Source organism: Peromyscus californicus, unplaced genomic scaffold (genome assembly GCF_007827085.1).
Source record: "Peromyscus californicus insignis strain IS unplaced genomic scaffold, ASM782708v3 Scaffold_6__1_contigs__length_162567912, whole genome shotgun sequence".
Lineage (NCBI taxonomy): Eukaryota > Metazoa > Chordata > Mammalia > Rodentia > Cricetidae > Peromyscus > Peromyscus californicus.
Genome location: NW_026294584.1, coordinates 136,058,781 through 136,084,806, shown reverse-complemented (window position 1 = coordinate 136,084,806; position 26,026 = coordinate 136,058,781). Strand labels below are relative to the sequence as shown.

Here is a 26,026-nt window from a genome sequence, read left to right as displayed (position 1 = left end):
CATAGGTGTAGAGATGGATTGGACAGTCCTGGTACAGCACAGCATAGGTGTAGAGATGGGCTGGACAGTCCCAGTGCAGCACAGCATAGGTGTAGACATGGGCTGATCAGTCCTGGTGCAGCACAGCATAGGTGTAGAGATGGGCTGGACAGTCCCAGTGCAGCACAGCATAGGTGTAGACATGGGCTGATCAGTCCTGGTACAGCACAGCATAGGTGTAGAGACGGGCTGGACAGTCCCGGTGCAGCACAGCATAGGTGTAGAGATGGGCTGTCCAGTCCCTGTGCAGCACAGCATAGGTGTAGAGATGGACTGGACAGTCCCGGTGCAGCACAGCATAGGTGTAGAGATGGGCTGGACAGTCCCTGTGCAGCACAGCATAGGTGTAGAGATGGACTGGACAGTCCCGGTGCAGCACAGCATAGGTGTAGAGATGGGCTGTCCAGTCCCGGTGCAGCACAGCATAGGTGTAGAGATGGGCTGTCCAGTCCCGGTGCAGCACAACATAGGTGTAGAGATGGGCTGATCAGTCCCGGTGCAGCACAGCATAGGTATAGAGATGGGCTGAACAGTGCTAGCCGCCCTGGGCCGTCTTCCCGCTCTGCTCGCCTGGCTCACAGAGGCGAAAGGGGAGGCAGCCCAAGGGACTCTGTCTCGGGTAGTCTTACCCCGGGTGCCTGTTGCACTGTTCTGAGAACCAGCCTACTTCTGTTTAGACGGTGTCATTAGTGCCCGGCAGGTCATGATCCCTTAGCCAGGGCACCTAATGCTTGCCTGCAGAGCAAACACTGCGCCCGCTGGGGAACTGGGCTGAGACTGTGCATTAGGTTAGCATTTACACTCAAATAGGCACTGGGATGTTGTAGATGAAAGTGGTCAGCCATGATGGAATTTGATGTGGAAATGCCCCGTGGTGCTCAGCAGCTCTGGGGAAGGGAGAGTTTACTTCAGAGTAGGCAGTACCCAAGCAAGGGGATGTCAGCTCGGGTGGCTAGAGCTGTTCTTTGGAGAGTCATATCCAAGATGATCGTCGAGGGAAAGTATGGGCACAGGGCAGTGCTACAGCTGGGAAAGGCTTGAGAAGTGTGATGTGAGCCGGGTGTGGGGGTCCACACCTTTAATCCCAGCACTCGGGAGGCAGAGGCAGTCGGATCAATGTGTGTTTGAGGCCAGCCTGGTCTACACAGTGAGTTCCAGGACAGCCAGAGCTACACAGTGAGATCCTGCCTCAAAATAAAATAAAATAAAATAAAATAAATAAAAAGAAGAAATATGTAGTGTGGAATCTTGAATATGCTGGATTCAGCACGAACTATACGGTTCTGAGTGCATTGCATTCTGGCGAGAGGTAGTCAGTGGTTGCCAGTTAGGAACAGAAAAACCATGTTCCTTCTTGGCACGGGTAATCCGGCCAGGTGTGCTCCAAACTTGGGGAATGTTACCCTGTAACTCCAGTAGTGTCAGGTGTTTGCGAACCCAGGTAGGGTGTGGGGGTTGGGCTTGGAAGGGGCAGGGCACTGCCCGCCCTCTGAAGCCTGGTTACGGTCAGTTGCTGTTCCTTGCCACCCTTTCTTCCGCCTCGTCATAAAGATGTCTGGATTTTTCCGCTCTTACAAGTTGTTTTTTTGACTGACTACCTTTTCTAAGTCTGGGCTTGTAAGAAAAGAATGGACTCTTTTTATGACCTTCAAAATGTTTTTTTACTGCCATGACCTAAAATAAACCGTTATTTAGGGGAGACCAGAGGATGGTTCCAATTAATTCCAGCATTTATTTTATTTGTTTTTGTGTTTCTTCTTCATTTGTGGTGCTAAGGATGGAGCCCAGAGCCTTTGACATGTTACTGCTCTGCCCTGAGCCACACCCCTAGATAATGCATTCTTCTTTTTTTTAAATCCCATACTCTTACACAGGCCATGCTCATTAGCAGTGTGGCTTGTAGTATCCAGAGCCAGGAGGGCTGCTGAGTACATCACAGTTTTGTGGTAAGAAGCCAAGCCAGTGTGTGTGGTAAGAATCACCGTCTTACAGTCTTGGGCTTGTCCTCTCTCCTGGGAAGCAGGAGGGGAAACGCCGGTCCCTGTACTTCCCACCCCCTCCTACGGAACCCAAGACGCGTCACAGGGGTTTTGATTTAATCCCACGAAGCTTTAGCAGGATGTGTAGAAAAGCGGAATGTCCCCCGCTTCCCTAAGCATTCTGTTGCCTGGTGATTTGTCCAAAGAAACAGTTTCACTCAGTCTCAGGGTCATCCCTGTCATAGAATCCGGGGTCTGTCTCTGAGAATTGGTTCCATCAGCACCAACAGCGTGGGGGTTCCCACCAGCATGCCTGGGGGCTCCCACCAGCGTGAGTCCATTCATTGGATAAAGGGCCGCTCCTTGCCCCTCCGTAGTAAATGCAGTGCATCTCCACAGTTCCTCCTGTCACCTCATCCCAGAGTAAAGCCTCTTCATAGCAAAGCTCCACCCAGTCTCCTTTATCCCGGAGGCAGCTGATGATGAGTGAGATGTTCTAACTGTAGCCAGAGCTGTCCTAGCATTAGACTCAGAGGACTTCAGGGCTCCAAGAGGTGGCGGGTCATCAGTCCTTCCTCCTCACTTTCCGAAATGGGAGCTCATAGCCACGGGAGGAAGACTGACTTCCCGAGGGTCACGCAGCAGCCAGTGCAGGCTCTGGGCTGGGATGCAGGGACCTCCTGTGCACTCTTTGTTCTTTGTCTCTGGATAGTAGTTCCAATAAAACACGGCAGAAAAGCCATTGGGGCAGGAGTGTGTGCAGACGTATGTAAGGTTGCTGTTTCCCACCTGGTCAAAGGTTTGTCTGCACACGTGCGGGGAGACTAGTGGTGGCCATTTCTGATATTCTGGTATGGATAACATCGTTATTCTAAAATATGAATTTGGAAATGTGGTGGCTGTAAACCCACCCCGCATGTACCATGTGCAGTGGAAAGCTTTGTGATTCTGATGTGTCTGTCCTCTGCTTCTTAGCCACCTCTGACACAATCCTTTGGCTTTCTTCAGCCTTCTCTGTACTGATTCTTGCAGTCGTCTTTGAACAGGGCGTCTTCCTGATGGCCTCGGTCAGACCAGCATAGCTCAGGTCTTGTGCAGAGTCCTGGGTCCTTCTTGCTCATTGGCTGTCCCATTGCATGCCCTCTGCTTAAATATTTCCATTCCTTCCATATGCCAGTGGCTCCTAAACCTGGCCTCCCTCCTCAGCCACTCAGTAAACTTCAAAGTTAGTCATATTAGTACTTCCACTTAGTGGGCTCAAGACAGTGAGCTCATCAGCCAGCCACACAGAGGAGTGCTTATGGTTTTAATCTTTTGGCTTGCTGTAGTTTCCCAGATTCCTAGTGGCCTCCATCAGAAAACTGGGACTCACTCTTGACCCTCACAGGACAGCTGGAGTGACCTCCCTGCCCAGTCCTGCCTGCCCTCCTTGCCTAGCTGAAAGCCTCAGCAGTCCCTGAATAGGCCATTGTAATATGTCTCTGTGCTCATGCTGCCTACCAGACTGTCAGCTCCCCAGCACCCTGTGTGATGCCTGGAGTGTTTTCAGTGCACGTCTGTCAAGGACGTGAGTGGTGGTGTCCGCCTTTGGGAAGGAGCATGTCTCCGGGGAGACCTCATAAACACAGAGATGCTAACTGTTTTCTTTGGCTTCCTTGTTTCTCGTTAGATTAAGGTGACAGTGCCGAGTGGATCAGCAGCCATTCCACTGCCCCTCGGGGGTTGTGCCAAGAGCAGGGGAGCATGGAGGAGAGGAAGCAGGAGACAACGAACCAAGCTCATGTCCTCTTTGACCGGTTTGTCCAGGCCACGACCTGCAAGGGAACTCTCAGGGCCTTCCAGGAGCTCTGTGACCACCTGGAACTGAAGCCCAAAGACTACCGCTCCTTCTACCCCAAGCTCAAGTCCAAGCTCAACTACTGGAAGGCCAAAGCCCTCTGGGCCAAACTGGACAAGCGGGGCAGTCACAAAGACTACAAGAAGGGAAAAGCGTGCACCAACACAAAGGTAACCCTGGCTGTTCCTAGGACATGGGGTCACCAACACAGGGACTTCAGCTGGCTTCCAGGAGGACTTGAGGAGCGGAGGGCAGGGGACGAGCAAGGCCTCAGCCCAGCTGAAGGGGTTAAACTTGGTCGAAACTTGGTTTCCTGTGTTCGTTTGACACTCCCCTCACCAGACCCCGAGAGTATTTCATGTATTCTCTTATTGAACATTCAAAGCTTGAGAGCAGGTGGATAGAAAGTTTCTATTTTGCTGAAGCTCCCCCCCCCCCAACCTCACACTGTTAGGAGGATGCAGATGCAGGTCTACATAGCCAGGCCCATGTGAGTATACTCTCTGAATGGGACTTCATGGGTGTTGGCCTGGCATCTTTTCCAGAGTCATCTTTCCATGTTCAGTACCTGGTAAGGATTTGTCACAAGTGTCAGACTTCTTCCCATCCATAGTCTGAAGGTCGACTGTAGTTCACAAACAAGGACCTTGTGAATGGAAGTATTTCTATTGGTGTCTTCACGGTGTGGAAAAATAGAGTTTCCGCAAAATTGGCTTGGATTGAAACCTGAGATCTGCACTCACCTGAGTGGGAGTAAGAGTGAGAAGTGTGCATTCACCTGAGTGGGAGTAAGAGTGAGAAGTGTGCACTCACCTGAGTGGGAGCAAGAGTGAGAAGTGTGCACTCACCTGAGTGGGAGTAAGAGTAAGAAGTGTGCACTCTCCTGAGTGGGAGTAAGAGTAAGAAGTGTGCACTCTCCTGAGTGGGAGTAAGAGTAAGAAGTGTGCACTCCTGAGTGGGAGTAAGAGTGAGAAGTGTGCACTCTCCTGAGTGGGAGTAAGAGTGAGAAGTGTGCATTCGCCTGAGTGGGAGCAAGAGTGAGAAGTGTGCACTCACCTGAGTGGGAGTAAGAGTGAGAAGTGTGCACTCTCCTGAGTGGGAGTAAGAGTGAGAAGTGTGCACTCTCCTGAGTGGGAGTAAGAGTGAGAAGTGTGCATTCACCTGAGTGGGAGTAAGAGTGAGAAGTGTGCACTCACCTGAGTGGTTGTAAGAGTGAGAAGTGTGCACTCAACCCGAGTCGGGATAGGTATGAGAAGAACTCCTGTGAGAAGTTTAGGAAAAGTTAGTAAACAAATGTCCAGCAGCTTCTGGGCTGTTATTTCGGCTTTTTGTGACTTTTAATTTATCCTGTGGGACACCTAGAGACCCGTCCCGTGGAGAAGTTTGAAGATTTGAAGGCACGATTCTTATGAGTGACTACTAGACTTCAATTTAAAATAAAAGGAGGGGCCTAAGGGGCGCTCACAGGTAGACTACTCAGCATCCCCTCTTCTACCCCCCCCAAAAAAATCTCTCTCACACACACACTGAGTGAGAGAGAGAGAGCACAAAAAATGAAGAAAAAGTATACAGAGTCAAAGCATTGTGTATCTTCCTTCTGAGGATAAAGCACAGGCTGCTTAAGGTCAGTGTTTGTCCTGCCCCAGGGAGCTTAGCAAGAGCATTTCCCTGAGCTTTCAGTCTAGAAATGACTTTAAACCTCACATCAGGGGCTGGAGAGAGGGCTCAGCAGTTAAGAGCACTGGCTGTTCTTGCAGAGGACTGGAGTTGGGATCCCAGCACCCATACTGGGTGCCTCACAGTCGTAACTCTAGCTCTAGGAGATCTGACACCTTCTGGCCTCCTTGGGCACCTGCAATGCATATACATACAGACGGACAAAAATAAATATATTTTAAAACAAGACAAAACAAAACTCCAGTTCCAGGACATCCAATGCCTCTTCTGACCTCTGCTGAAGGAATTCAACAGATGGTGTACACACATACACTCAAGCTCACACACATACACTCAGGCTCACATATACTCAGACTTACATACATACATACACTCAGGCTTACACACATATATTCAGGTTCACATACATGCACTCAGACTCACATACATGCACTCAGGTTCACATGCATGCACTCAGGCTCACATACATGCACTCAGGCTCACACATCCACACATAAAATAAACAAACAAATATTCAAAAACAAAAAAGCAAATTCTTCCATACATGAACCTTTGGGTCTTGAAAGTTGCCTCCTGGGAGGCATTTGCATGGTAGAACCAGACTTGATTGCCTGAATGTAGCTAATCATCTTACATTTGGACAGCAGTCTGCCTGTGACTTAAGAACTTCCTAAGGGTCCTGTTTTGATGAAAGATGAGATGCGATTTTCATACTGTTTGTTGAGTTTGTTAAGTCTTGCTGATCTTGAGTCCTCCAGGCTGCTCCAGGTAGACATGGCAGGGTTTTCTTCTTCTCTGTGCACGGCCATCATGAGCTTTTTCTCTAGGCCACTGCAAGGGCTCTGCTGTTCTAGGCAGGCTTCAGGTGTCTTGGTCCTGGAGTATGGCACTAGGGGGACAGTTATAGGAAGTGTGTTTTGGGAGGTGTGGCCTCTGCCCTGAGAACACCTGTGTTTTCCAGTGTCTCATCATTGGAGCTGGCCCCTGTGGTCTCCGCACAGCCATCGACTTGTCCTTGTTGGGAGCCAAGGTAGTTGTTATTGAGAAGCGAGATGCCTTCTCCAGGAACAATGTCTTGCATCTCTGGCCCTTCACCATACACGATCTTCGAGGGCTGGGTGCCAAGAAATTCTACGGCAAGTTCTGTGCTGGAGCCATCGACCATATCAGTGAGTACCACCAACTATTCCTGCTCCCTTGTTCAGTGGACAGAGACAGGTAGGTGACCTGAGGACTTCCTCCTCAGCCAGGATGTGCACCTGCCACCAGTGTTCTAGAATCTAGGCTTCTAACCTCAAGTGGGTCTCTTGTGCAAAAAAGAGTTAGAGTTTCGCTTGAAGATTCTTAGTTCGGGACCAGGCATGGTGGTGCACTCAGGAGGCAGAGGCAGACAGATCTCTGAGTTTGTCTACTGAGTGAGTTCTGGGACAGCCAGGGATACACACAGAGAAACTCTGAATACACACACACACACACACACACACACACACACACACACACACAGACCCTTTGTTGGATCTTGGGACTCTTGCTAAGTACCCATAGTATGTGCAGTGGAGGAGGAAGGGTAGGCATTGGAAATAGGTGGACAGTTTGAATTTCAACCTTCTGGTCAATCTTAGTTCAGTGAAAGAGTACACTGGCTTAGGTTCTGTGTTGTGATCTTGTATACCCTCTACTAACGCAGGAGAACAGTGCCATGGGGCACAGACGTGGGAAACCACACACAAAGAAGTAAGAGTCATAGCTTGGACACAAATGCCAAGTCTGCAGTGAGAGTCTGTGTTCTGGTGATTAATGAAGTCAGAGCCTTGTATTTGTCTCAAGATGCTCTTGTTTTCACGAAGTGGCGTATCTGAAACCAGTTCGGAACAGTGTCTGCATCATAAGATGGAGAAGTCTTTTTACTGTCATTAATTAGTCTAGGGAGATGTTAGTAAGGAGCATTTGTTCTGAGCTCCTCCATCTGTGACCTGAAAATATTCAGCCATTAGAGCTTTCACTGTTTGAAGTGGTTATACCAATTTATCCAACACTAGCTGGCGGCTGCCACATTCCACTGGCAAGAGGAGGTGCTCAGCCCATCTGCCAGGCTGTAATTTGTAAAGCATCTTGGAACCCACAGTTGTCTGCAGAAATAGAGTGTGTGCTAGCACAGGCCTCAGTGAGTCTTCGGGAGTGTGACTCAGAAGGGCGAGGATATGGTCAGCTGAGGAGAGTAACCAATTGGACTTACCAGGGGATTTGTGCGTGCTCATAGCTCATTAGTCACAGGCTGCAGGTAAATTTGACCTTAAGAGAGGACCAAGGGTCGTTGACTGATTGGATTTGTGGTCCTTATCTGTGGCCAGATTTATTTTAGGGCAGAGGCATCTTGACCAGGGACAGGATTTCTGCCTCATTGTAACCTCTCATCAATGCCAGATCTAGTAGGATTCATCAGATATGTTTATTACCGTGATAATGAGCAGGATTCAGTCCTTTTGGACCTCAGTTTCCACACCTGTACGTCACTGGTGGTGGGAAACGATAAGAGACAGGATGGGGTTGTGGTTTCTTTGGTGTATCTGGTAGGAGCACATGAGGCCAGCAGAGGCTTAGATTGGAAGACGTGCTATGGCATCTTACCTGTGGGTTCGCCTCTCCTGTGCTGGCAGTAGTGGGTGCCTTGGAAGACTGTGGATGCTGCTGAAACAGTGGCTCTCAGTGGACCCTCTGTCATCATGTTAGGTTATTTGGAATACCTGGCTCCAGAAGTGGGGTGGCCTAGTATATCCAGAATGTTTCTTCCACTGTTTAATGTTACCTTTACAACATGGAGAAAGAAAGAGAACTTCTGAGACATGTCTCTGCTGAGACAGCCTTTGGGAACCTAAGCAGACATGGATGGATGGGAGCCTGAGGGTAGGCACCACAAGGCTGTCCCCTTCCTGTCCCCTTGCCATCAAAATCTTTGTGTTCTTCTAGGTATCCGTCAGCTCCAGCTAATCCTCTTGAAAGTAGCTTTGATCTTAGGCATTGAAATCCATGTGAATGTGGAATTCCAAGGACTTGTTCAGCCTCCCGAGGACCAAGAGAATGAACGTGAGTCGGACTGGACAGAGGAAGGCGTGAGGGCCCTGAGTGGGTGAGAACAGATGAGATCATGGGAGGAACCAGAAGGCCTTGCAGGTGGTTTTCAGCACTGACTAAAGGGGCTTTGTTCATGCAGCCTGGGCTTTTGAGGACTTTTGGCTTGCCCAAGAGGCCTTTGACATGGTGTTAGGCGTGGCAGGCCTTTGTATTATAGGAAATGCAAAGGTAAAGAAAGCGTCTTTGTGAGCTCTTGTCAAAACTTTCCGTGCAAGGCTGGCCCCTTATTCTATTACATGTAGTGCTTTGAATTGGGACGCCGTGTGATCTGTGTGTCTGGGTGTGACTTCCTCTAGGTTGTGACCTTCATTTTGCTTGTGGTCCACAGGGATAGGATGGAGAGCATTGGTGCACCCCAAAACTCATCCTGTATCAGAATACGAATTTGAAGTGATCATTGGTGGGGATGGGCGGAGGAACACCCTGGAAGGTACTGGCTTTGGCCTGTTCTCTCTTGCCTGGCTTATCTATCACAGATTGGAGGCTGACCTGTCCCCAGAGACCACAGCCCTAAGAATTTGCATGTGTGCTCCCCAGTCAGTGCCTACAAGGGGTATTTCCCACAGATCACTGAGAGACAAGCTGTGTTTAGAAGTATTGGTACCACAGCTCTTAGTCTAGGCATGAATATGCCAGGCACACAGCACCCCTCCATTTTAAGGGTAACCTTTAGTACTGAGCAGGTAATCTGGTCAGATGGATTTCACATTGTCCGTGATGTGGGAGGGGACTTCCTTCTTGAGTTCTTCTTGAGTTCCATCCCTGTTAGGTGAGCAACCCACTTTCCCTAATTCTGGCCCCCCAATATTCTCTCATTTGAAGTCCTTATCCCTGCTCTCTTTCGCTCTAGGATTTCGTCGGAAAGAATTTCGTGGCAAGCTAGCCATTGCCATTACGGCAAATTTCATTAACCGAAACACAACCGCAGAGGCCAAAGTAGAGGAGATCAGTGGTGTGGCTTTTATATTCAACCAAAAATTTTTCCAGGAGCTGAGAGAAGCCACAGGTTGGTGTCAGGGCCTGCAGAGCCCAGAGGTTGTTGGTGTGGGTGGCCACTGATGTCACTTCTGTGTCCTTTGTCCTCTGTTCCTCTGCCCCTCCCATCCTGTGTCCTTAGCATGTTTCCACACTGCGGCTTTCATGGGTCAGTCCTCAGCACAGTTACCAGGCTGCTCTGGGATGTGTTTTTGTTGGTTCTGCCTTCTGCCATCTCATCCCAGCTCCTTCCCCCACCCTACAAGCCAGGCTCTCTGCTGGGTGAGCAGGCTTCCCACTGGCTGGTTTTGTTGACATCATGACCTTTGCTATCACTGTGGCCTTCTCTGAGGTCATCTGAGCTCACCAGCAACCATTGCTGGACAGGAATGGGATTGTGTGTGACTGTTGTCTGATGGGTTGAATTAGATATGCTGCTGCAGTGAAACAAAAAAGTATCTTCATTCTGATTTCTAGAGCTTGATTTCCTTCCATTCCATGTGTCTTTCAGGTTAACTGAATAAAAAAATTTAGTATTTCTCTCTCTACATTTAGGTGTCTATCCTGTTAGAAATCTAGGCAGAGCCTCCAGCTTCCTTGGTGATTATCAAAGAGGTTTTACCTGGTACATAACCCATCCCCTCTTGTAGTTTGGCCAGCCTCTGCTTTACTTTTCCCATTTTCATGTTCTGTTTACTGTTGGTTATTGTTTTTAGGATAACCTAGGATACTGAGTGGGTTATAGGGCTGCACAAAAGAAAGCCAGCCTCGCGATTTCCATGCACTGTGCAGGAAGTGAGGATCTGAGCCTAGACAGCTTTCCTGCCTGGTGCTCTTCAGCGCTTTCTGTGAGACTCAGGTCCAGCCTCGTGGATTCCATAGTGTCCCATCTTCCTGAATTCTCACCCGTCTGTCTTCTGGTTGCAGGTATTGACTTAGAGAACATCGTCTACTACAAAGATGACACACACTACTTTGTCATGACGGCCAAAAAGCAGAGTTTGCTGGACAAAGGGGTGATACTGCATGTGAGCAATGGATTTCTTTCGTCAGCATCTCTGTTGAACTGCTTGATAGGATCCCTAAGAAGAAGTTTAGTCTGATGGGTTTTTCCTGTAAGGGACTGAAAATGACAGTGAACACATCTGGAAACCCATGCTATTTATTAGTTTAACTTAAAAATATTTTTATTAAGGAAGATTGAAGCTATAAACAGGAGGAGGGCAGAATGGGCCTGTGTGGCCATGATTATGATTAGCTTTAACAGTCACCAACATGGCCAGATTGTTTCCATAAGCCCAACTCCGTCCTCTCTCCCCTCTCCTGCTCTTCAACCATTTTAGAGCAACTGTCGGATGTCACATCCTACATAACTAGCCAGTTTAACTTTAGTTAGCCTGATTTACAGTTATATTGAATTCCATACATGACAATCATTGATCATACACCCTCCCACACCTATGGGGACTGAACCGAGGGCCTTGTGCATGCTAGGCAAGAACTCTGCCACTGAGCTACGTCCCTCGACTTTGTTTCAAAGAACTATTTCCTTCGAGACAGGCTCTTACAGTGTGGCTCGGGCTGACCTTGAAATAACACCATAGCCCAGGCAAGCCTTGAAAGTGTAGCCATCCTCTGAGTAGCTGAGATTATATGCCTGCACCACCAGGGCCCACATTAGTGGGTCCTCTTTTAGGGGGCAGAATGGCAAGCGTTGAACCAAGAAGCAAGCACTTGGTGTTTACAGTAGCCTGACAGTGACTCAGGTTTTACTGCAAACGTGGTTACGAGAGGTCCAGGGAACACTGACCTGGCAAGATCCGGGTATATTTAAGGCTCTTTTCTAACTAACAGCAAAGGCCTGGTGTCTATCCTTAGCCAGTTCCAGCTCAGCCCTTTTTCTGGATGACTAATTGTATGATATACCCTGAGCTGAGGACCTGAAATCTAAATCACAGGCTAGCCGGTCCCTTAAGGAGCGTGGCTGTCATCTCACTTGGTCCCGTAGATCTGGATGTGAGAATCACTTTCTCCGTGCGATGAATGGATAGAAGAAGCCTCAGATGTGCTGACCGAGCCCGTGCAGTTCCCACCAGTCCCAGAGCTGACTCTTAGGGAGCTCTTTGTGTCTGCAGGGTGCTAACACATCAGGCCCCTCAGAATGAGTCACACTATCGCTTTATCTATAGCAGACTGGGGAGCGAGCTGACAAGCACGTGCTTGCGACACAAAGTCCCCTTTCCACCGTGAACCTCGTGTCTGCATCTCAGCATGGCAGCCCTGTGTGCGTAGGGAACAGCAAGACAAAGCTCTTGGTACAGAGTTCCCTGCCAAACAAAAGCAAGGCGTGTTCGGCTGGATGCTTTATAAAGCTGGCTGGTTCATTATCTGGGGCTCTTCTGTTGCTGTTAGTCCTGCAGTCGGGATGCCTGAGGACAGAGTTAAGACTCACACCAGCCATCCATGCAGATCTGGGTTATCAGTTAGAATTGAATAAGAACAGTCTGGAATGCTGAGGTCTGATTTACTTTGCCTCTCTATTTTTGTAGTGTAAGGGGTTTATGCTGCTAAATACTAAAGCCGTCGTGCCCACTTAACACTGAGCAAACAGAATTTCCAGGACTGACTTGAGTGTGTTTTGGCTTCTGACAGCTTACGGCTGTAACTGAGTACCATTGGGGGCACTTGGAACCCACAGACCCCACTTTAGGGGAGCAGACTTGACTCAGTGCACAGGAACCTCCAAAGCAGAGGAAGAGTGTCTCAGTTCTCTGCATAGAAAGCCCTTTGGATGCTACCATCCTTTTTGTTTGTCGGTGGGTTTTCACAGAGCCTTGCAGAATCCTCTGTGTGATTTAGAAATCTCTAGCTCTCTCAGTGTGTTCCCTCTCGTTGTCCAGGAGCAACCTGCTCTTGCTCCACACCACACTTCTCTTTGCACTAAAGTTTTCAGATTTCCTTTAGGTGTAATAAATCTGAATTTCTTGCTGCCAAAAGCCATCAGACACCCAGATTAAAGTGATTGTAGGAAACTTTAAAATGCCTTTTCAGTTTACAGTGGCTGTTTTACTTGATAATTGTAACAGCTCTGAGATAGATGACCTTTGCTGCGTAGGAAAGCCAGGTCCATTTAGATAGCAAAGCTGATTCACTCTTAACCAACACCACCCCCATCTCTGTTCTTTTTAATTGATATAAAAGATTTGGTTTAGGTATGTAAAAACATCTTAGGGAGAAAAACGCCAAGAGACAAGGTCATGTTTGATGTTCGTTGTGGGATTGTAGCTGGCCAATTGGGCAACTACCCACTGCACATCCCCACTTGGGCTTCTCCATCTCGGCCTGTGCTCTCCCTGGACAGGACTACACAGACACGGAGCTGTTGCTTTCCCGGGAGAATGTGGACCAGGAGGCCCTGCTGAACTATGCCCGGGAGGCTGCAGACTTCTCTACCCAGCAGCAACTGCCTTCTCTGGATTTTGCCATCAATCACTACGGGCAGCCTGATGTGGCCATGTTTGACTTTACCTGTATGTACGCCTCTGAAAATGCAGCCTTGGTACGGGAACAAAATGGACACCAGTTACTAGTAGCTCTGGTTGGGGACAGCCTCCTGGAGGTGAGTACTGAAAGGGGCAGAGAACTAAGGGGCAGAGGCCCTGGTAACTAGGAGATGGTGATGAACGAGTCTGGGTGTTCAGAGACTCCTTACAAGAATTGCCCCATAGAGGAGAAAGGTGATGATGGGCCCCGGGTCACTGGTTTATTTCCCTCTTTTAGTAGCTGAGTTACTTTAACTCTGTGTATATCTCTTTTTCAGCCTTTCTGGCCAATGGGAACAGGAATAGCCCGGGGCTTTCTGGCTGCTATGGACTCTGCCTGGATGGTACGAAGCTGGTCTCTGGGCACCAGCCCCTTGGAAGTCCTGGCAGAGAGGTAATGGCAAGAAGTCCTGGGTGCCTCCTACAGGACTGGGGAGCGGGCCTGCTTACTCCTCAGCCAAGTGTGACTTCTTCCTCCCTCTTGCTTGCTTGTTCTTCTTAAAAGATGTGTTCATCGAGTAGAGAAGGGCAGGTTTCTGTCTTATAAAGTCGCAGACGCTTCAAGGTGATCTGCCCAAGCTGTTCTTCTCATACCCCTCCTCAGACAGCATCTCCTGTTGGCATGTGGTGTCCGCGTCTTTGTGCACCAGTGACTGGTCCTGACTCCTTCCCATTAATTATACATGCAAAGGCACAGGAGTAGCACGTTGGCATCCATGTTCCGTAAGCCAGCGTGGCAGTGGGAGCATGCTAGCTGTGGTCATCAGAAGTGGCTAGCTGAAAAGAAAACCCCTACATGCTTGTAAACATTTCTTGAACCCCTGGGGGTCAAATGTTTGGAAGCCGATGATTGTAAATGAGGCGGGGATATTAGGATTTACCTGCTGTCTACCCTGACCAGGAGAAACAGAAATGTGAGATTTCCTGGATGAAAATATTATTCTCTAATAATTGATATTATTTTCTTTTGTTGTGACAAAACATCATGACCAAGACAGCTTATAGAAGAAAAAGTTTATTTGGGGGCTTACAGTTTCAGAGGGCTATCATGATGACCAGGGTGGGGAGCATAGCACCAGGCAGGCAGGCATGGTGCTGGAGCAGTAGCTGAGAGCTTACATCTAATCCATAGGCCTGAAACAGAGAGAGAGCTAAGTGTGAATGGTGTGGGCTTTTGAAATCTCTAAGCCCACTCACAGTAACACACCTCCTCCAACAAAGCCACACCTCCTAGTCCTTCCCGAACAGTTCCAACTGGGGACCAAATGTTCAGGCATAAGAGTCTTTGGGGGCCATTCTCATTTAAACCACATTTCAGCCCCTAGTCCTCATAGTCTTGTGGCCATATTGTAATATAATACAAAATGCATTTAGTCCAACTTCAGAAATCCCCATAGTATCTCACAGTCTTAACACTTTAAAAGTCCATAGTCTCTTCTGAGATTCAAGGCAGTCTCTTAATTGTAAGCCTCTATAAAACCAAAAAGCAAATTACATACTTTCAACATACAGTGGTATAGAATATACATTACCATTCAAAACTGATAGAATGAGGAAATACTGGGCCCCAACAAGACTGAACCCCACAGGGCAAACTCCAAATCCTGTAGCCCCACATCTGATGTCAGAGGGTTTAGAAGGCTGTGTCCTCGTCTGCAACACACTTCTCTCTTGGCCTGGTTTCTCTCCCTGTGCCACTCTCCCTGGTAGACATTCCAAGGTTCTGTCACTTCCAACATCCTGGGATCTCCAGCACAGCAGACTTCACCTTGACAGCTTCACACAGTGGCCCCTCAGGACCTCCATGCAGGAACTCCCTACCTTAGCCTGGCCTCAGCAGCTGTTCTTAACCTAAGACTAAGATTCCACAACACCTTTACTCCTGTGTCCTCGTGACTCTAAACTTGAGGGTATTTCCAAGTTTGGCTGCCCACCTAGGATGGAGCCTGGCCCATCCTTGGATTACATTTGCATAAGCTTTGACTTGTTACTTGTAGGAACAGAAAATTCCTTAGGCCTTTTCCTTTCACTAGCTGCAGGGCTAGCTGGGTGGGACCTTGCCCAGAGGGCACCACTCCCTTTCTACCCCTTCACACCAGGCTTCTCTCCATCTCTTTCAGCACCAGCCTTGGTGCCAACATTAAATTTTCTTGTGTTCTCAACTGTACGTCTCTTATTTCTTTCGCCCTGTTGCTCTCTTTTGTTGTAGACCTGCATAAGAACGGTCACTAATAACCATGTGACAGAGTTAATATGAGGCTATCTTGAAATTTTTTTGCCAGTAAATTAGTTCAAAACACTTCAATTTAGCCTCAGGCAGATTCTTAGGACTAGGCCAAAAGCAGCCACTTTTTTTTTTTTTTGCCAAATTATCACAGGAATGGCTTTTAGCCCAGTTGCTACTGTTATTCCCCTCTGAAACCTTGAGCTGGGCCTCCATAGTCAGTTCATATTACTCTATGCACTGTTGTCCTCTGAGCTCTTACTAGGATGGCCTGTTCAGCTGTGCTTACAGTGTTCAGCTGCTTTCCTAGTCTAGAGTCCCAAAGTCTTCCATACTTCCCCCAAAATTAGCATAGTCAGGCAGGTCACAACAATACCCACTCCTGGTCCTAACTTCTGTCTTAGGGTTACTACTGTTGTGATGAAACAGTGTGCATCTTGGGGAGGAAAGGGTTTATTTGGCTTACATTCCACATCACTGATCATCATCAAGGTCAGGACAGGAACTCAAGCAGGGCAGGAACCTGGGGGCAGGAGCTGATGCAGGGCCAAGGAGGGCTGCCTACTGGCTTGCTCTTCTGTCTGCTCAGCCTGCTTTCTTACAGAACCACCAGCTCAGGGTGGCACCACCCACAATGGGGTGAGCCCTCCCTATCAATCCCTAACTAAGAAATGTCCTCCAGGCTTGCCTACAGCCTGATCTAATTAGAAGCATTTTCTTAATTGAGATTCACTGCTCTTAGATGACTCTAGCTTGTGTCAAGTTGACATAAAAACCAGCCTGCACATTCTATCATTTTAAATCTTTAATGTAAGGCATGTATCTGGATATAATGGCAAAGCTTATTTTTTTCTTTGTTTTGTGTTTTGAAATAAGAGTCTCCCTCTGTACCCTAGGCTGGCTTATTACTCAGTATGTAGTCCCAGCTGGCCTTGAACTCAAAGCATTCTCCTACCTGAGTGTCCCATGTGCTAGAATTATGGGTGTGAGCTACCACATCTACCACCTCACTACCACCATGCTGGGGTCCAGATTTCCAGCATGTGACCTTTGGGGAAGTAAGCACAGCACTGACAGACTCAGGGAGGAGTAAACAGACCTTTATGCTAACAGAGAGGATGTTTTGGAAGTGTCCTTCATCCTTAGATTAAATATTCTACTGTTGAGGAGAAGGTTCAGCAAAGATGACTCCATGGGGATAGGACTCGGGACAAGACAGACTGTGCATTCCAGTAACCCACACAAGCTGGCCCCATGTTCCTTTCGAATTTCTTAGCTGTCATAGTAGATATTGGCACACTACATGACAGCCTTCTAAGTTAACATCATTTGCCACCCCCACCCCCCAGCATTGCCCCTGCTCTTCCTTTCGGGCCTTTCCCTGGTCCAGGTCCATGGGGTCACTGAGTTCTGGTCTGGAGGGAAGAGCTGAGATCGATTTGGTTCGAGATTCATCAGGGATGACTGTTGGCTAACTTGTCGTGTAATTTGGTGCTTGTCACTGCTGCGAGCACACTGTTGTATCTCACTGCATGTGAGCACACTGTTGTATCTATGTCGTTGCAGGGAAAGCATTTATAGGTTGTTGCCTCAGACCACCCCTGAGAACGTGAGCAAAAACTTCAGCCAATATAGCATCGACCCTGTCACTAGGTATCCCAATATTAACATCAACTTCCTCCGGCCAAGCCAGGTAAGAGCATTCCCGTCAGTTACGTACTCCTAGGCCCATGTTCTGGATGCTCATAGCTCTGGTCAATAGACCAGATAGGAATGTGTATAACTATGTTTGTTATTATACAATATATATTCCAACAGGAATGCATGTAGCTATGTTTGTTATTATGCAGTATATATTATACAGTATATATGCTTGTTATTATACAGTATATATTCCAACAGGAATGCATGTAGCTATGTTTGTTATTATACAGTATATATTATACAGTATATATTCTTGTTATTATACAGTATATATTCCAACAGGAATGTGTATAGCTATGTTTGTTATTATACAGTATATATTATACAGTATATATGCTTGTTATTATATAGTATATATTCCAACAGGAATGTGTATAGCTGTTTGTTATTATATAGTATATATTATACAGTATATATGCTTGTTATTATATAGTATATATTCCAACAGGAATGTGTATAGCTGTTTGTTATTATACAGTATATATTATACAGTATATATGCTTGTTATTATACAGTATATATTCCAACAGGAATGTGTGTAGCTATGTTTGTTAGCACACACTAATCCAAGTTGATAATCTCTATTGTTGAAAGTGGATATTATTTCCCATTACCACATTCAGCAGCTAGGGCACAGAGGGCCAGTCTTTCCTTCCTTTTCTTTATTGGTTGGTCAGTTGTTTTGAGTTTGGGGTGGGGGTTGGGGAGACTTACTACATAGCCCAGGCTGGCTTTGAACTTGTGATAATCCTCTTGGGTCAGCTTCCCAGATGCTGGAGGTACAGTCATGAGCCACTGTGTCTGGCTAAGTAGAGTTTTTTTTTAGTGACTTGTAGATCAGAAAGGACAAAAACAAAAGACCTAGAACGTCACCCTCCACCTCCCAATCCAGGCCACACAGAGTAGGGCAAAGGGCACCGACTGGTTCAGTAGTCGGGAAGCATGACGACACTGACAGCCTCACCAGCCATCCCCTGAGACTCAGCAGGTTGTATGGCTTTCTCTGAACCTCAGTTTTTCACCTGAGAAGTGTCCTTGGTAACTCTGCCTACTCACAGCATCATTGTCGGGCAAATGCAATTGTTCTCTCAAAAGGGCTCTGAAAGGTCAGGACACTCTCTACAAGTAGAAGGCATTGTTGTTAGTGTTAGCCTAGATTTTTGTACTGCTTCTCCAGAATCTGTAAAGCCCCTTTGCTGTACGTCTAACAGAGCACAACAGTCCTGAGGAGCAGGACACATAGGAAGTAGCCTCCTCCGCACGTGTGTCTGTATCGTAGAGGAGTCTCTTTTTGCCTTCTGCCCGATGTCTGCAGGCTTTGTGAATGTGTTTGAACAGTGTTTATGAATACTCTGAGGGTGGGCAGCGTCAGATCGGAGGGACTGCTGTGGCCAGCTGGCTTACTGTCAGCCAGCTGCTTACATCATTCCACTAAAGCTCCAAGGCATCGTGGAGAATCTGTCTTCTTTTAAGTGGGGACTTGTTATTCCGGGTTTCATTTTCCTTTTCAACCTTTGAACTTTCTGCCAGGTACGCCATTTATATGATAGTGGAGAAACAAAAGATATTCATCTGGAAATGGAGAACCTGGTGAATTCCCGAACCACTCCCAAGCTGACTCGGAATGGTGAGTTCCGACAATGGTCTAACCTGTTCAAAGCAGTCTGTACTCATCCATCAGGCTGTTGCGTGACCACGGTGCCATCAAAGGCCCTGGGCTGTAGCCAGTGGTTTTACCCGCTGGGGATATTAGGTTGTTGCCAGGGTGTATTTTTATGTCATGACTGAGGTAGGTTTACTAGTGGCACCTAGTGGATAGAACTCAGGGATGTTGCTTACACTTTTTGGGATGCACAAAACGACCCTCACACACACAGAAAGGTATTGTGGTCTAAGGTAGTACAATAGTATAGAGGTAAATTATTGTTTCATGAACTTTTCCTAGGGAGATATAAACAAATGTCTGATTGTCCCAGATGGGGAACCAACAAAAGTAATAGACAAAAGTAGTCAGTCCACTCAAGGGTAGCCCTGTGAACCAGGGAGTTCATAAGCATACCTGCAGGGACATGGGTGACCCCCAGATGTCCGCATCACTGCAGTCTCACTCCTGTGTAGACGAGGACTTCTCCATAGCTGTGGGGATGGAGGCTTCCCTTCAGTTAGCTCTCTGCTTTCTCCATGCTCCAGCACCTCCTGAGACTGTGTGCAGCCAGAACAGCATTATGTAAAGCTGAGGTGTTTCCCTCCTGTGAGGGGACAGCAACAGCCCTGACCTTAAGGGTCGCTTGCCACTAATCCCAGCCACTCTGTTGAAGATGGTAATGCTCTTACACTTGGAGGACAGTGTCCCATGGCAATCAGTTACAGATCCTGGAGAGGGGGAGAAAGAATGTGCACACAAGCTCCTGGGTACCCGTACACACACTCAAGTTTTGGGAGAGAACATGTGGCGGCCTTTCCCCTGGGTCCTGAGACAGCACCATCCTGCTGTGGCAGACACGAAGGTTGTTATGCCCAGATCACAGGGGCCCCCAAAAGACCACCACGGAGAACAAATCCCGCATGTAAAAGCAAAGAGCCTTTATTTCAAGCTCCGAGCTTGGTCTCTCTGTCTGTCCAACACAGTGGTGAGAGCAGAGAGCTCTGAGCTCAGGTAGGGCAGAGTTTTTATCATAGCAGACAGTTGGGGTGAGGGGATTTCCAGGGTCCAGGACCCTGATTGGCTAACAGTTGTCTAGGGGTATCTGTAAAACAAAAAATAGTGTGTGCTAGACTCAAGGACATCTGGCCACCTTATCTCATGGTTGGAATGTTTGGGATGTCAGATACCTCCCTGGATGGATCCCTGGGTGGTATCAGCTTAAGGCTTTTCCTGGATCTGGGTATTGTCTGCCAGTAAGCCTTTCACATAAGCTGTGTCTAGGCCCCTAAGCCTGTCATGGCTGCTGTGTGGTCAAGCTGTTTTGGGGCCCTCCACAAAGGTCATTCTGTGTTTTGTGCGTATTGAAGGGCTGCTGGAGATTTTCTTTGGGGAGTGGCATTGAGCACAGCTGGTCAGGTGCATTCGAGCGGACTGAGCAGGGAAATACGCATGGTGCTGGGAAGCTGTTTAGGAAATAGCTCAGTAGTCAGTCTCCGTGGTAAAGGCCAGAATCTGGGGCTGAGGCAGTGAGTCACAGTAGAACCTGGACTTCGGGGCCAAATACGAGCAGCTCTCAGTCCAAGCTGTGCCTTCTACCGCGCTTGTGGCTTTGGGCAGATTAGTTAGGACCTCAGAACCTTGGTGTCCGTGTCTTTGACCTGGGAGGAACGACACTGCTCTTGGGTTGCAGTCAGGTCTCTGGCGTAGCATTGGCCACAGTGCTCTGCATGCTGTGGGTGGAAACAGCAACCGTTTTGTCGTTATGGTTAATAGGAAAAGTCGGAAGGCACCCCGGTGGATAGGCATGGACGGTTAATGGTCCTGAGAGGTACCAGGTAGATAGTTGTGGTTTTGCTGCATCTGTCCAAACAAGGAGGTGAGGAGGCTGGAACGGTTTGAGTTCTATTTTGGACAGTTTAATAACATGGTCGTGAGATGTCAGGGTAGTTTGTGACACCTCTTCTTCTCCTCTGGGGTGTCAGCCCTTGAGAGCAGAGACTGTATCTCTCTTTCTCACCATAGCCGTGATCACCACCGCTTCTGCAGTTGCCCGATAGACATGGGGCGGGTGGATGTGCAGACGTGGGAAACATCCGAGTAGGTCGATAGCAGCGCCAAGAGATGGGCCCAGAAGTGCTCCGTTTGTTGTCTCAGATCATGCTGGCACTGTGAAGGACTTAGCAAGACTCTGATCATAGGCGTTTTTAAATCATCTGTTCACAAATCACCAAGTGACTTCGTGCAAAGCTAAATCCTAGCTGCCTCGGGGACAGGAACAGACTGCTCAAACTCAGATCAGTGCTCGCAGAACTCCTCGCGATGAAGACATGTCAGCAAGTCACATGCCTTGTCGTTGGCTGCACATGTGATCCTTTATAACACAGGTTGCTAACCTGAGTCAGGGGACCTGTCCTGGTCTGGAGTATTTGGCCTTGTCATTTTTAGCCTACAGAGTCTCTTCACTTGGCGCTCAGTCAGGACCTTAGGAAGTGAGACTGAGGCTTTGTTTGCTTTTGGTTTAAGGTACCACAGAGGAAACCTTTTCTAATCTAATCTCCCAGTGTTGCTGTGGAGGAAAGGCTTCCTCAGCCTGTTGCCAGGCAACTCTCCAGGGACATCTTGACTCTGTTGCCAATGAGGTATCAGCTTAGGAGGTGGCACTTTGCCATCCACTTGTCTCCAGGAGTGCTGCCGGAACATGGCTTCCGTGTGGCAGGTCCTTGTCACCTGCGCAGAGGTATCTCTCTGGGGCATTGACCCTGGAATCAGATAGGTTGGTGCCTAAAATTGTGCTATCATGATACTAGTGACATAAACTCATGCCTCACTGCTTTCTTCCAAAAATAACACTGACATTTTGTCCCCACCCTCAGTAACTTTTCAAACTGGATATATGTGTGCTGCAAAGAAGATGCTATGTCAGCGTTACTAGGTGAGCATACTGCAATAATTATTTTTATTGTTGTAGAGTCTGTGGCTCGTTCAAGCAAACTGCTGGGGTGGTGCCAAAGGCAGACAGATGGCTATGCAGGGGTCAATGTGACAGATCTCACCACGTCTTGGAAAAGCGGCCTGGCCCTGTGTGCAATCATCCACAGATACCGCCCTGATCTGATGTAAGTCATGACCAGTTTTGTGTTCCATTTTATCTTCACCAGGGATCCCAGAGCCCTTTATATAAACTGTATGCTTTTTCCTGGTATGGGTTGCATGGTAAAATGCTTTCTCTCGAAGGCCAGGATTTTGACTTACTTGTATTTAAAACTCAGTCCCCCAAAAAGTTAGCTTTAAAAGTCATAGCATGCCGAAGGTCAAAAACTGGTTTTAACACCCACCTGGGCCTGTTAACTTTGCACAAAGGAAAACTCTGTTTATTGGCCCCAGGTTGAACTCTTCGTTTTGGCTAGCTCTCTCTCAGATGCTATTGATCACAAGGGAAACCTGGCGAGAACACTTGGCTAGCTCAACCCAACAGAAAACAATAGATATGTACCTGATTTATGATGGTCTTGGGTGTTTTCTCTGTTAAAGCGTGTGCTTTTGCAAGTGTGCTCCTGCGCTTCAGGAGACGTCATCTTACCTACTATCCCCTGATAGCCATCTTTCACTCCTCTGTCTACAGAATCAGTACAGAGTGGCCTTGGGTCAGCCACATGACCAAAGCACTCAGGACACCCACCACCCCCAGGCTCTTGTTACTATGGAAGCCAAACAGAGTGAGAGGCAGCAGCAGAAGCTGGGGATTTTCTTGGCTGCCTTCTTTTTTATCGTTAGGTCCACTCAAGGGTTCAGGTTTTGCCCGTTGTTTTAATGCTTGGCTGAGGAAATCCTAAAAGGCATAGTCCCTGTTCTGTGATGTTAGCAAGGAATGATGCAAGAGGTAATAAAACCAGCCTCACATGGTGTAGATTAACAGCGAGGGCCATGTGTACAGCTCTGGGTTTGATCCCCAGTACCACAAAACAAAACAACTGTGGCCAGACTTGCCTGCGATCTCAGCCTTGGGCGGCTTACGCAGGAGAGTTGAGTTTCAGATCAAAACTGTCTCCTAAAATGAATAAATAAATACGGAGAGGTGGGAGTGTAGCCTTTGCCCAGCAGACACCCACCAGGCTTTAGTTCGATTCCCAGGCAAAATGAAAAGAAGGGGTAAATTTCTGATGTAAAATAAATGACCTCTGATGCTCGTCCAAAAGTTGGTTAAAAAAAAAAAGCTAAATGAATGTAGTGTTTTGTCATTTGCACCAGAGAAGAGGGGTGAGGAGAGAGAACAGCCATGAGGCATGACAGGGTTTCCGAAGCTGGGGTGGGGGCGGGGGGTCAGTTCCATCTCAAAGGGACAGCAAGGAAGAGAAGGAGGTAGGGAGGCAGCTGGGGGTGGGATGGAGTGTGGGTAGAGGGTCCTGTTAGAACACCCTAAGGTGGCCTGCAGAAGGCCTGAGGGTGGTCAGGGAACAGGAAGTGCGTGATTCAGCACTGCTGCGACTCTTCAGGGTGAGTGTTCGTGGTTTAATGGCCTTAATTTAAGAGAAAAGTAATTCGTTTTTAATGGGAAAAAAAAAATTCATGAGGTCAGTAGGGTTAACACAAAGTAAGGGATGGGATGCCAGGATGGTGAAGGCAGCTGAGAAAGCCATCCTCTGAGTAGTGAGAGCGAAACCTGGGACGGTGGAGCGGGTGGGGGTGGGGGTGTTTATTAATGGAGATGGCTGGGAAAGCTCAGAGATTCAACAGTGGAGAAACCTTTGAAGAAGGTTTTACAATTTCCCCTCAGGAGAAAGTTTAATAGAATTTACCAGAACTGTTAGGGCAAGCGACAGTCCCAGGACATCAGGAACTCGATCCAGACAGATTATGTCACTGTTGGACAGTAGTTTTTTTATGTATTTGTGGCCAGGCACATACTAAGATAGCTCCCATCCCGAGCTGACGTTACAGTAAGGAGTTGGTGTCCCTGGAAGATGCAAGTTGTCTCTCTCCCCTCCCCCACACCTCTTACCCCCTCTCCGTTCATCTAGATGGGTAGATCTCTAGTCATTTCCGCCCTGAAGCCCATCTGCTCTCTGATCCAGGGATGACGCCAGACTCCCTGGACCTCACCCCAGGGACTGAGAAAGGGCAGTGGTACCCGGTACTGTGTCTGGATGGAGGGCAGTGAGCCCAACTTGATCCACCTCTCCTTGTCTTGCTTCTCAGAGACTTTGATTCTTTGGATGAGCAGAATGTGGAGAAGAATAACCAGCTGGCCTTTGACATTGCTGAGAAGGAGCTGGGCATCTCTCCCATCATGACAGGCAAGGAGATGGCTTCAGTGGCGGAGCCCGACAAGCTCTCCATGGTGATGTACCTCACGCAGTTCTATGAGATGTTCAAGGACTCACTCTCCTCCAGCGGTAAGGACCCGAGGCTCAGGGCTGGGATCCTGGCCTCCTCTGTCTGGTCAGCAGGGAGGTCCCTAGAACCTCACTTCACCCGTTCCTTCTCAGCACTGTGTTCTTAACCCTGTGCTGTTTTCAAAATCGATCTCACTTTACCCATAACTATGCAAAACTGATCTCTCCAAAGCTTTCTTCCTTGACTCCGCCACCTCCCCCAGCCTCTCTCAGACCCATCCCTTCTGCCAAAGTGGCTCCTGATGAACTTGGAAGTTCATTGTAACACTGCTGTTCTTCGTAGAACTCTGCCCAGACCGCCCTGTGCCCTTCCTTGCAAAGAATCTTCCCAATCCAAGTTCCTTTCTTGTTTCTCACCTCTTTATTTTATTTATTTATTTATTTATTTATTTATTTATTTATTTATTTATTTATTTATTTTTTGGTTTTTCGAGACAGGGTTTCTCTGTGTAGCTTTGCGCCTTTCCTGGGACTCACTTGGTAGCCCAGGCTGGCCTCGAACTCACAGAGATCCGCCTGGCTCTGCCTCCCGAGTGCTGGGATTAAAGGCGTGCGCCACCACCGCCCGGCTATTTTTTCATCTTTTAGTTTGTGTGTGTGTGTGCATGTGTATGCGTGTGCGCGTACGTGTGTGGTTGCTCCTAGGGTCTCATGAACATCAGACAAGCTCCTTACACCGGAGCTACGTGCCTAGGCTTGTTTCTCATCTTGCAGACTTGGTATTTCTCCAGTCAGCACTCCGCAGTGATGTCTCTTGGTGCTCTCTCACGGTCACAGTGTCTGTGATGCTGTGTTTTGCTGGATCCCCAGTAACTCGCCCTCTCTCTGGCTTCCCTTGCATCATCTTCCTCTTAGAGATTCCCAGATGTTTCCGTGGTCCTCAGCCTGCTGCCTCAGCCAGGACCCAGTGGGGCTACAAAATGTCTTCCTGTGAAACTCGTTCTAGTTTCCTTTTCTGTTGCTGTGATGAAAACCCTGACCACAAGCGAGGGGGGGAGGGGAGGAGGTTTACTTGGCTTTCACTTCCAGGTCACAGTCCATCATTGAGGGAGGTTGGGGTGGGAACTCAAGCAGGAACCTGAAGGCAGGAACCGTGGAGGAACGCTGTTTGCTGATTTACTCTGGTCCATTTGCTCACAGGCTTATGGTTAGCCAGCTCTACAGCCCAGGGCCACCTGCCCAGGGATAATTCCCCCCCACGGTGGGGCCGGGTCCTCCTGTATCAGTGGATAATCAGGACAACACCCCCCCAGGCCCATTTGATCTAGGCAATTATTCAGTCACATTTCCTCTCAGACGACACTAGGTGACTGCTTATGGTCACTGAAGCACTGTGCTTCAGAGTGTTGGCCAGTGTCTGGCCTGGGTTTTGTTCCAGCATTTCCACTTTCCAACCTCAGACAGATTGCTAAGTTTCCTTCGCTTCAGTCTCCCTGTATGTAAAAAGAGAGTGATGGATATCATAATGCTGTTTTGTACTAAGAATGGCAAATGAGCATTGAATAAATGTTAACGATTCTCAAAATTGCTATTGCTATTAGTATAATATTAGATGGCTCGGTGGGTCAAGGTGCTTACTACCAGGTAGTAAGAGCCTGAACCTGAGTTCAGTCCCCGGAGCCCACAGAGAGGCAGGAGGAGAAAACTGACTCCACAAAGCTGCCCTCAGACCCCAGCACATGCTTGGGGCATGTGTGCCCGCCCCCCAGATAATAACAATAATAAATCCACAGTTAATGGTGCCCTCCTCCTCACAGCGTCTTCAAGCCCGTGTGCCCTTATCGGGACCTGTGTCTTTCTCTAGCTGGATATGCATTTCTTTTTTTTGTTTTGTTTTGTTTTTTTTTGTTTTTGTTTTTGTTTTTCGAGACAAGGTTTC

The 26,026-nt window shown here is 48.1% G+C and overlaps 1 protein-coding gene across 13 annotated transcripts in view; it reads left to right on the top strand.

Annotated features, from left to right (window-relative positions):
* Nucleotides 1-26,026, top strand: part of Mical3 (microtubule associated monooxygenase, calponin and LIM domain containing 3) — a 211,163-nt gene that overhangs the window by 89,747 nt on the left and 95,390 nt on the right. For all 13 annotated transcript variants that reach the window (XM_052721450.1, XM_052721448.1, XM_052721446.1 and 10 more), the window contains 12 exons: nucleotides 3,688-4,025; nucleotides 6,494-6,701; nucleotides 8,500-8,616; nucleotides 8,993-9,094; nucleotides 9,515-9,670; nucleotides 10,567-10,667; nucleotides 13,001-13,258; nucleotides 13,460-13,575; nucleotides 16,972-17,098; nucleotides 18,640-18,736; nucleotides 21,723-21,870; nucleotides 23,951-24,147. In XM_052721450.1, the coding sequence (XP_052577410.1) occupies nucleotides 3,762-4,025; nucleotides 6,494-6,701; nucleotides 8,500-8,616; nucleotides 8,993-9,094; nucleotides 9,515-9,670; nucleotides 10,567-10,667; nucleotides 13,001-13,258; nucleotides 13,460-13,575; nucleotides 16,972-17,098; nucleotides 18,640-18,736; nucleotides 21,723-21,870; nucleotides 23,951-24,147 (1,891 nt within the window). In that variant the 5' untranslated portion in view covers nucleotides 3,688-3,761. The remainder of the gene's footprint in view (nucleotides 1-3,687; nucleotides 4,026-6,493; nucleotides 6,702-8,499; nucleotides 8,617-8,992; nucleotides 9,095-9,514; nucleotides 9,671-10,566; nucleotides 10,668-13,000; nucleotides 13,259-13,459; nucleotides 13,576-16,971; nucleotides 17,099-18,639; nucleotides 18,737-21,722; nucleotides 21,871-23,950; nucleotides 24,148-26,026) is intronic.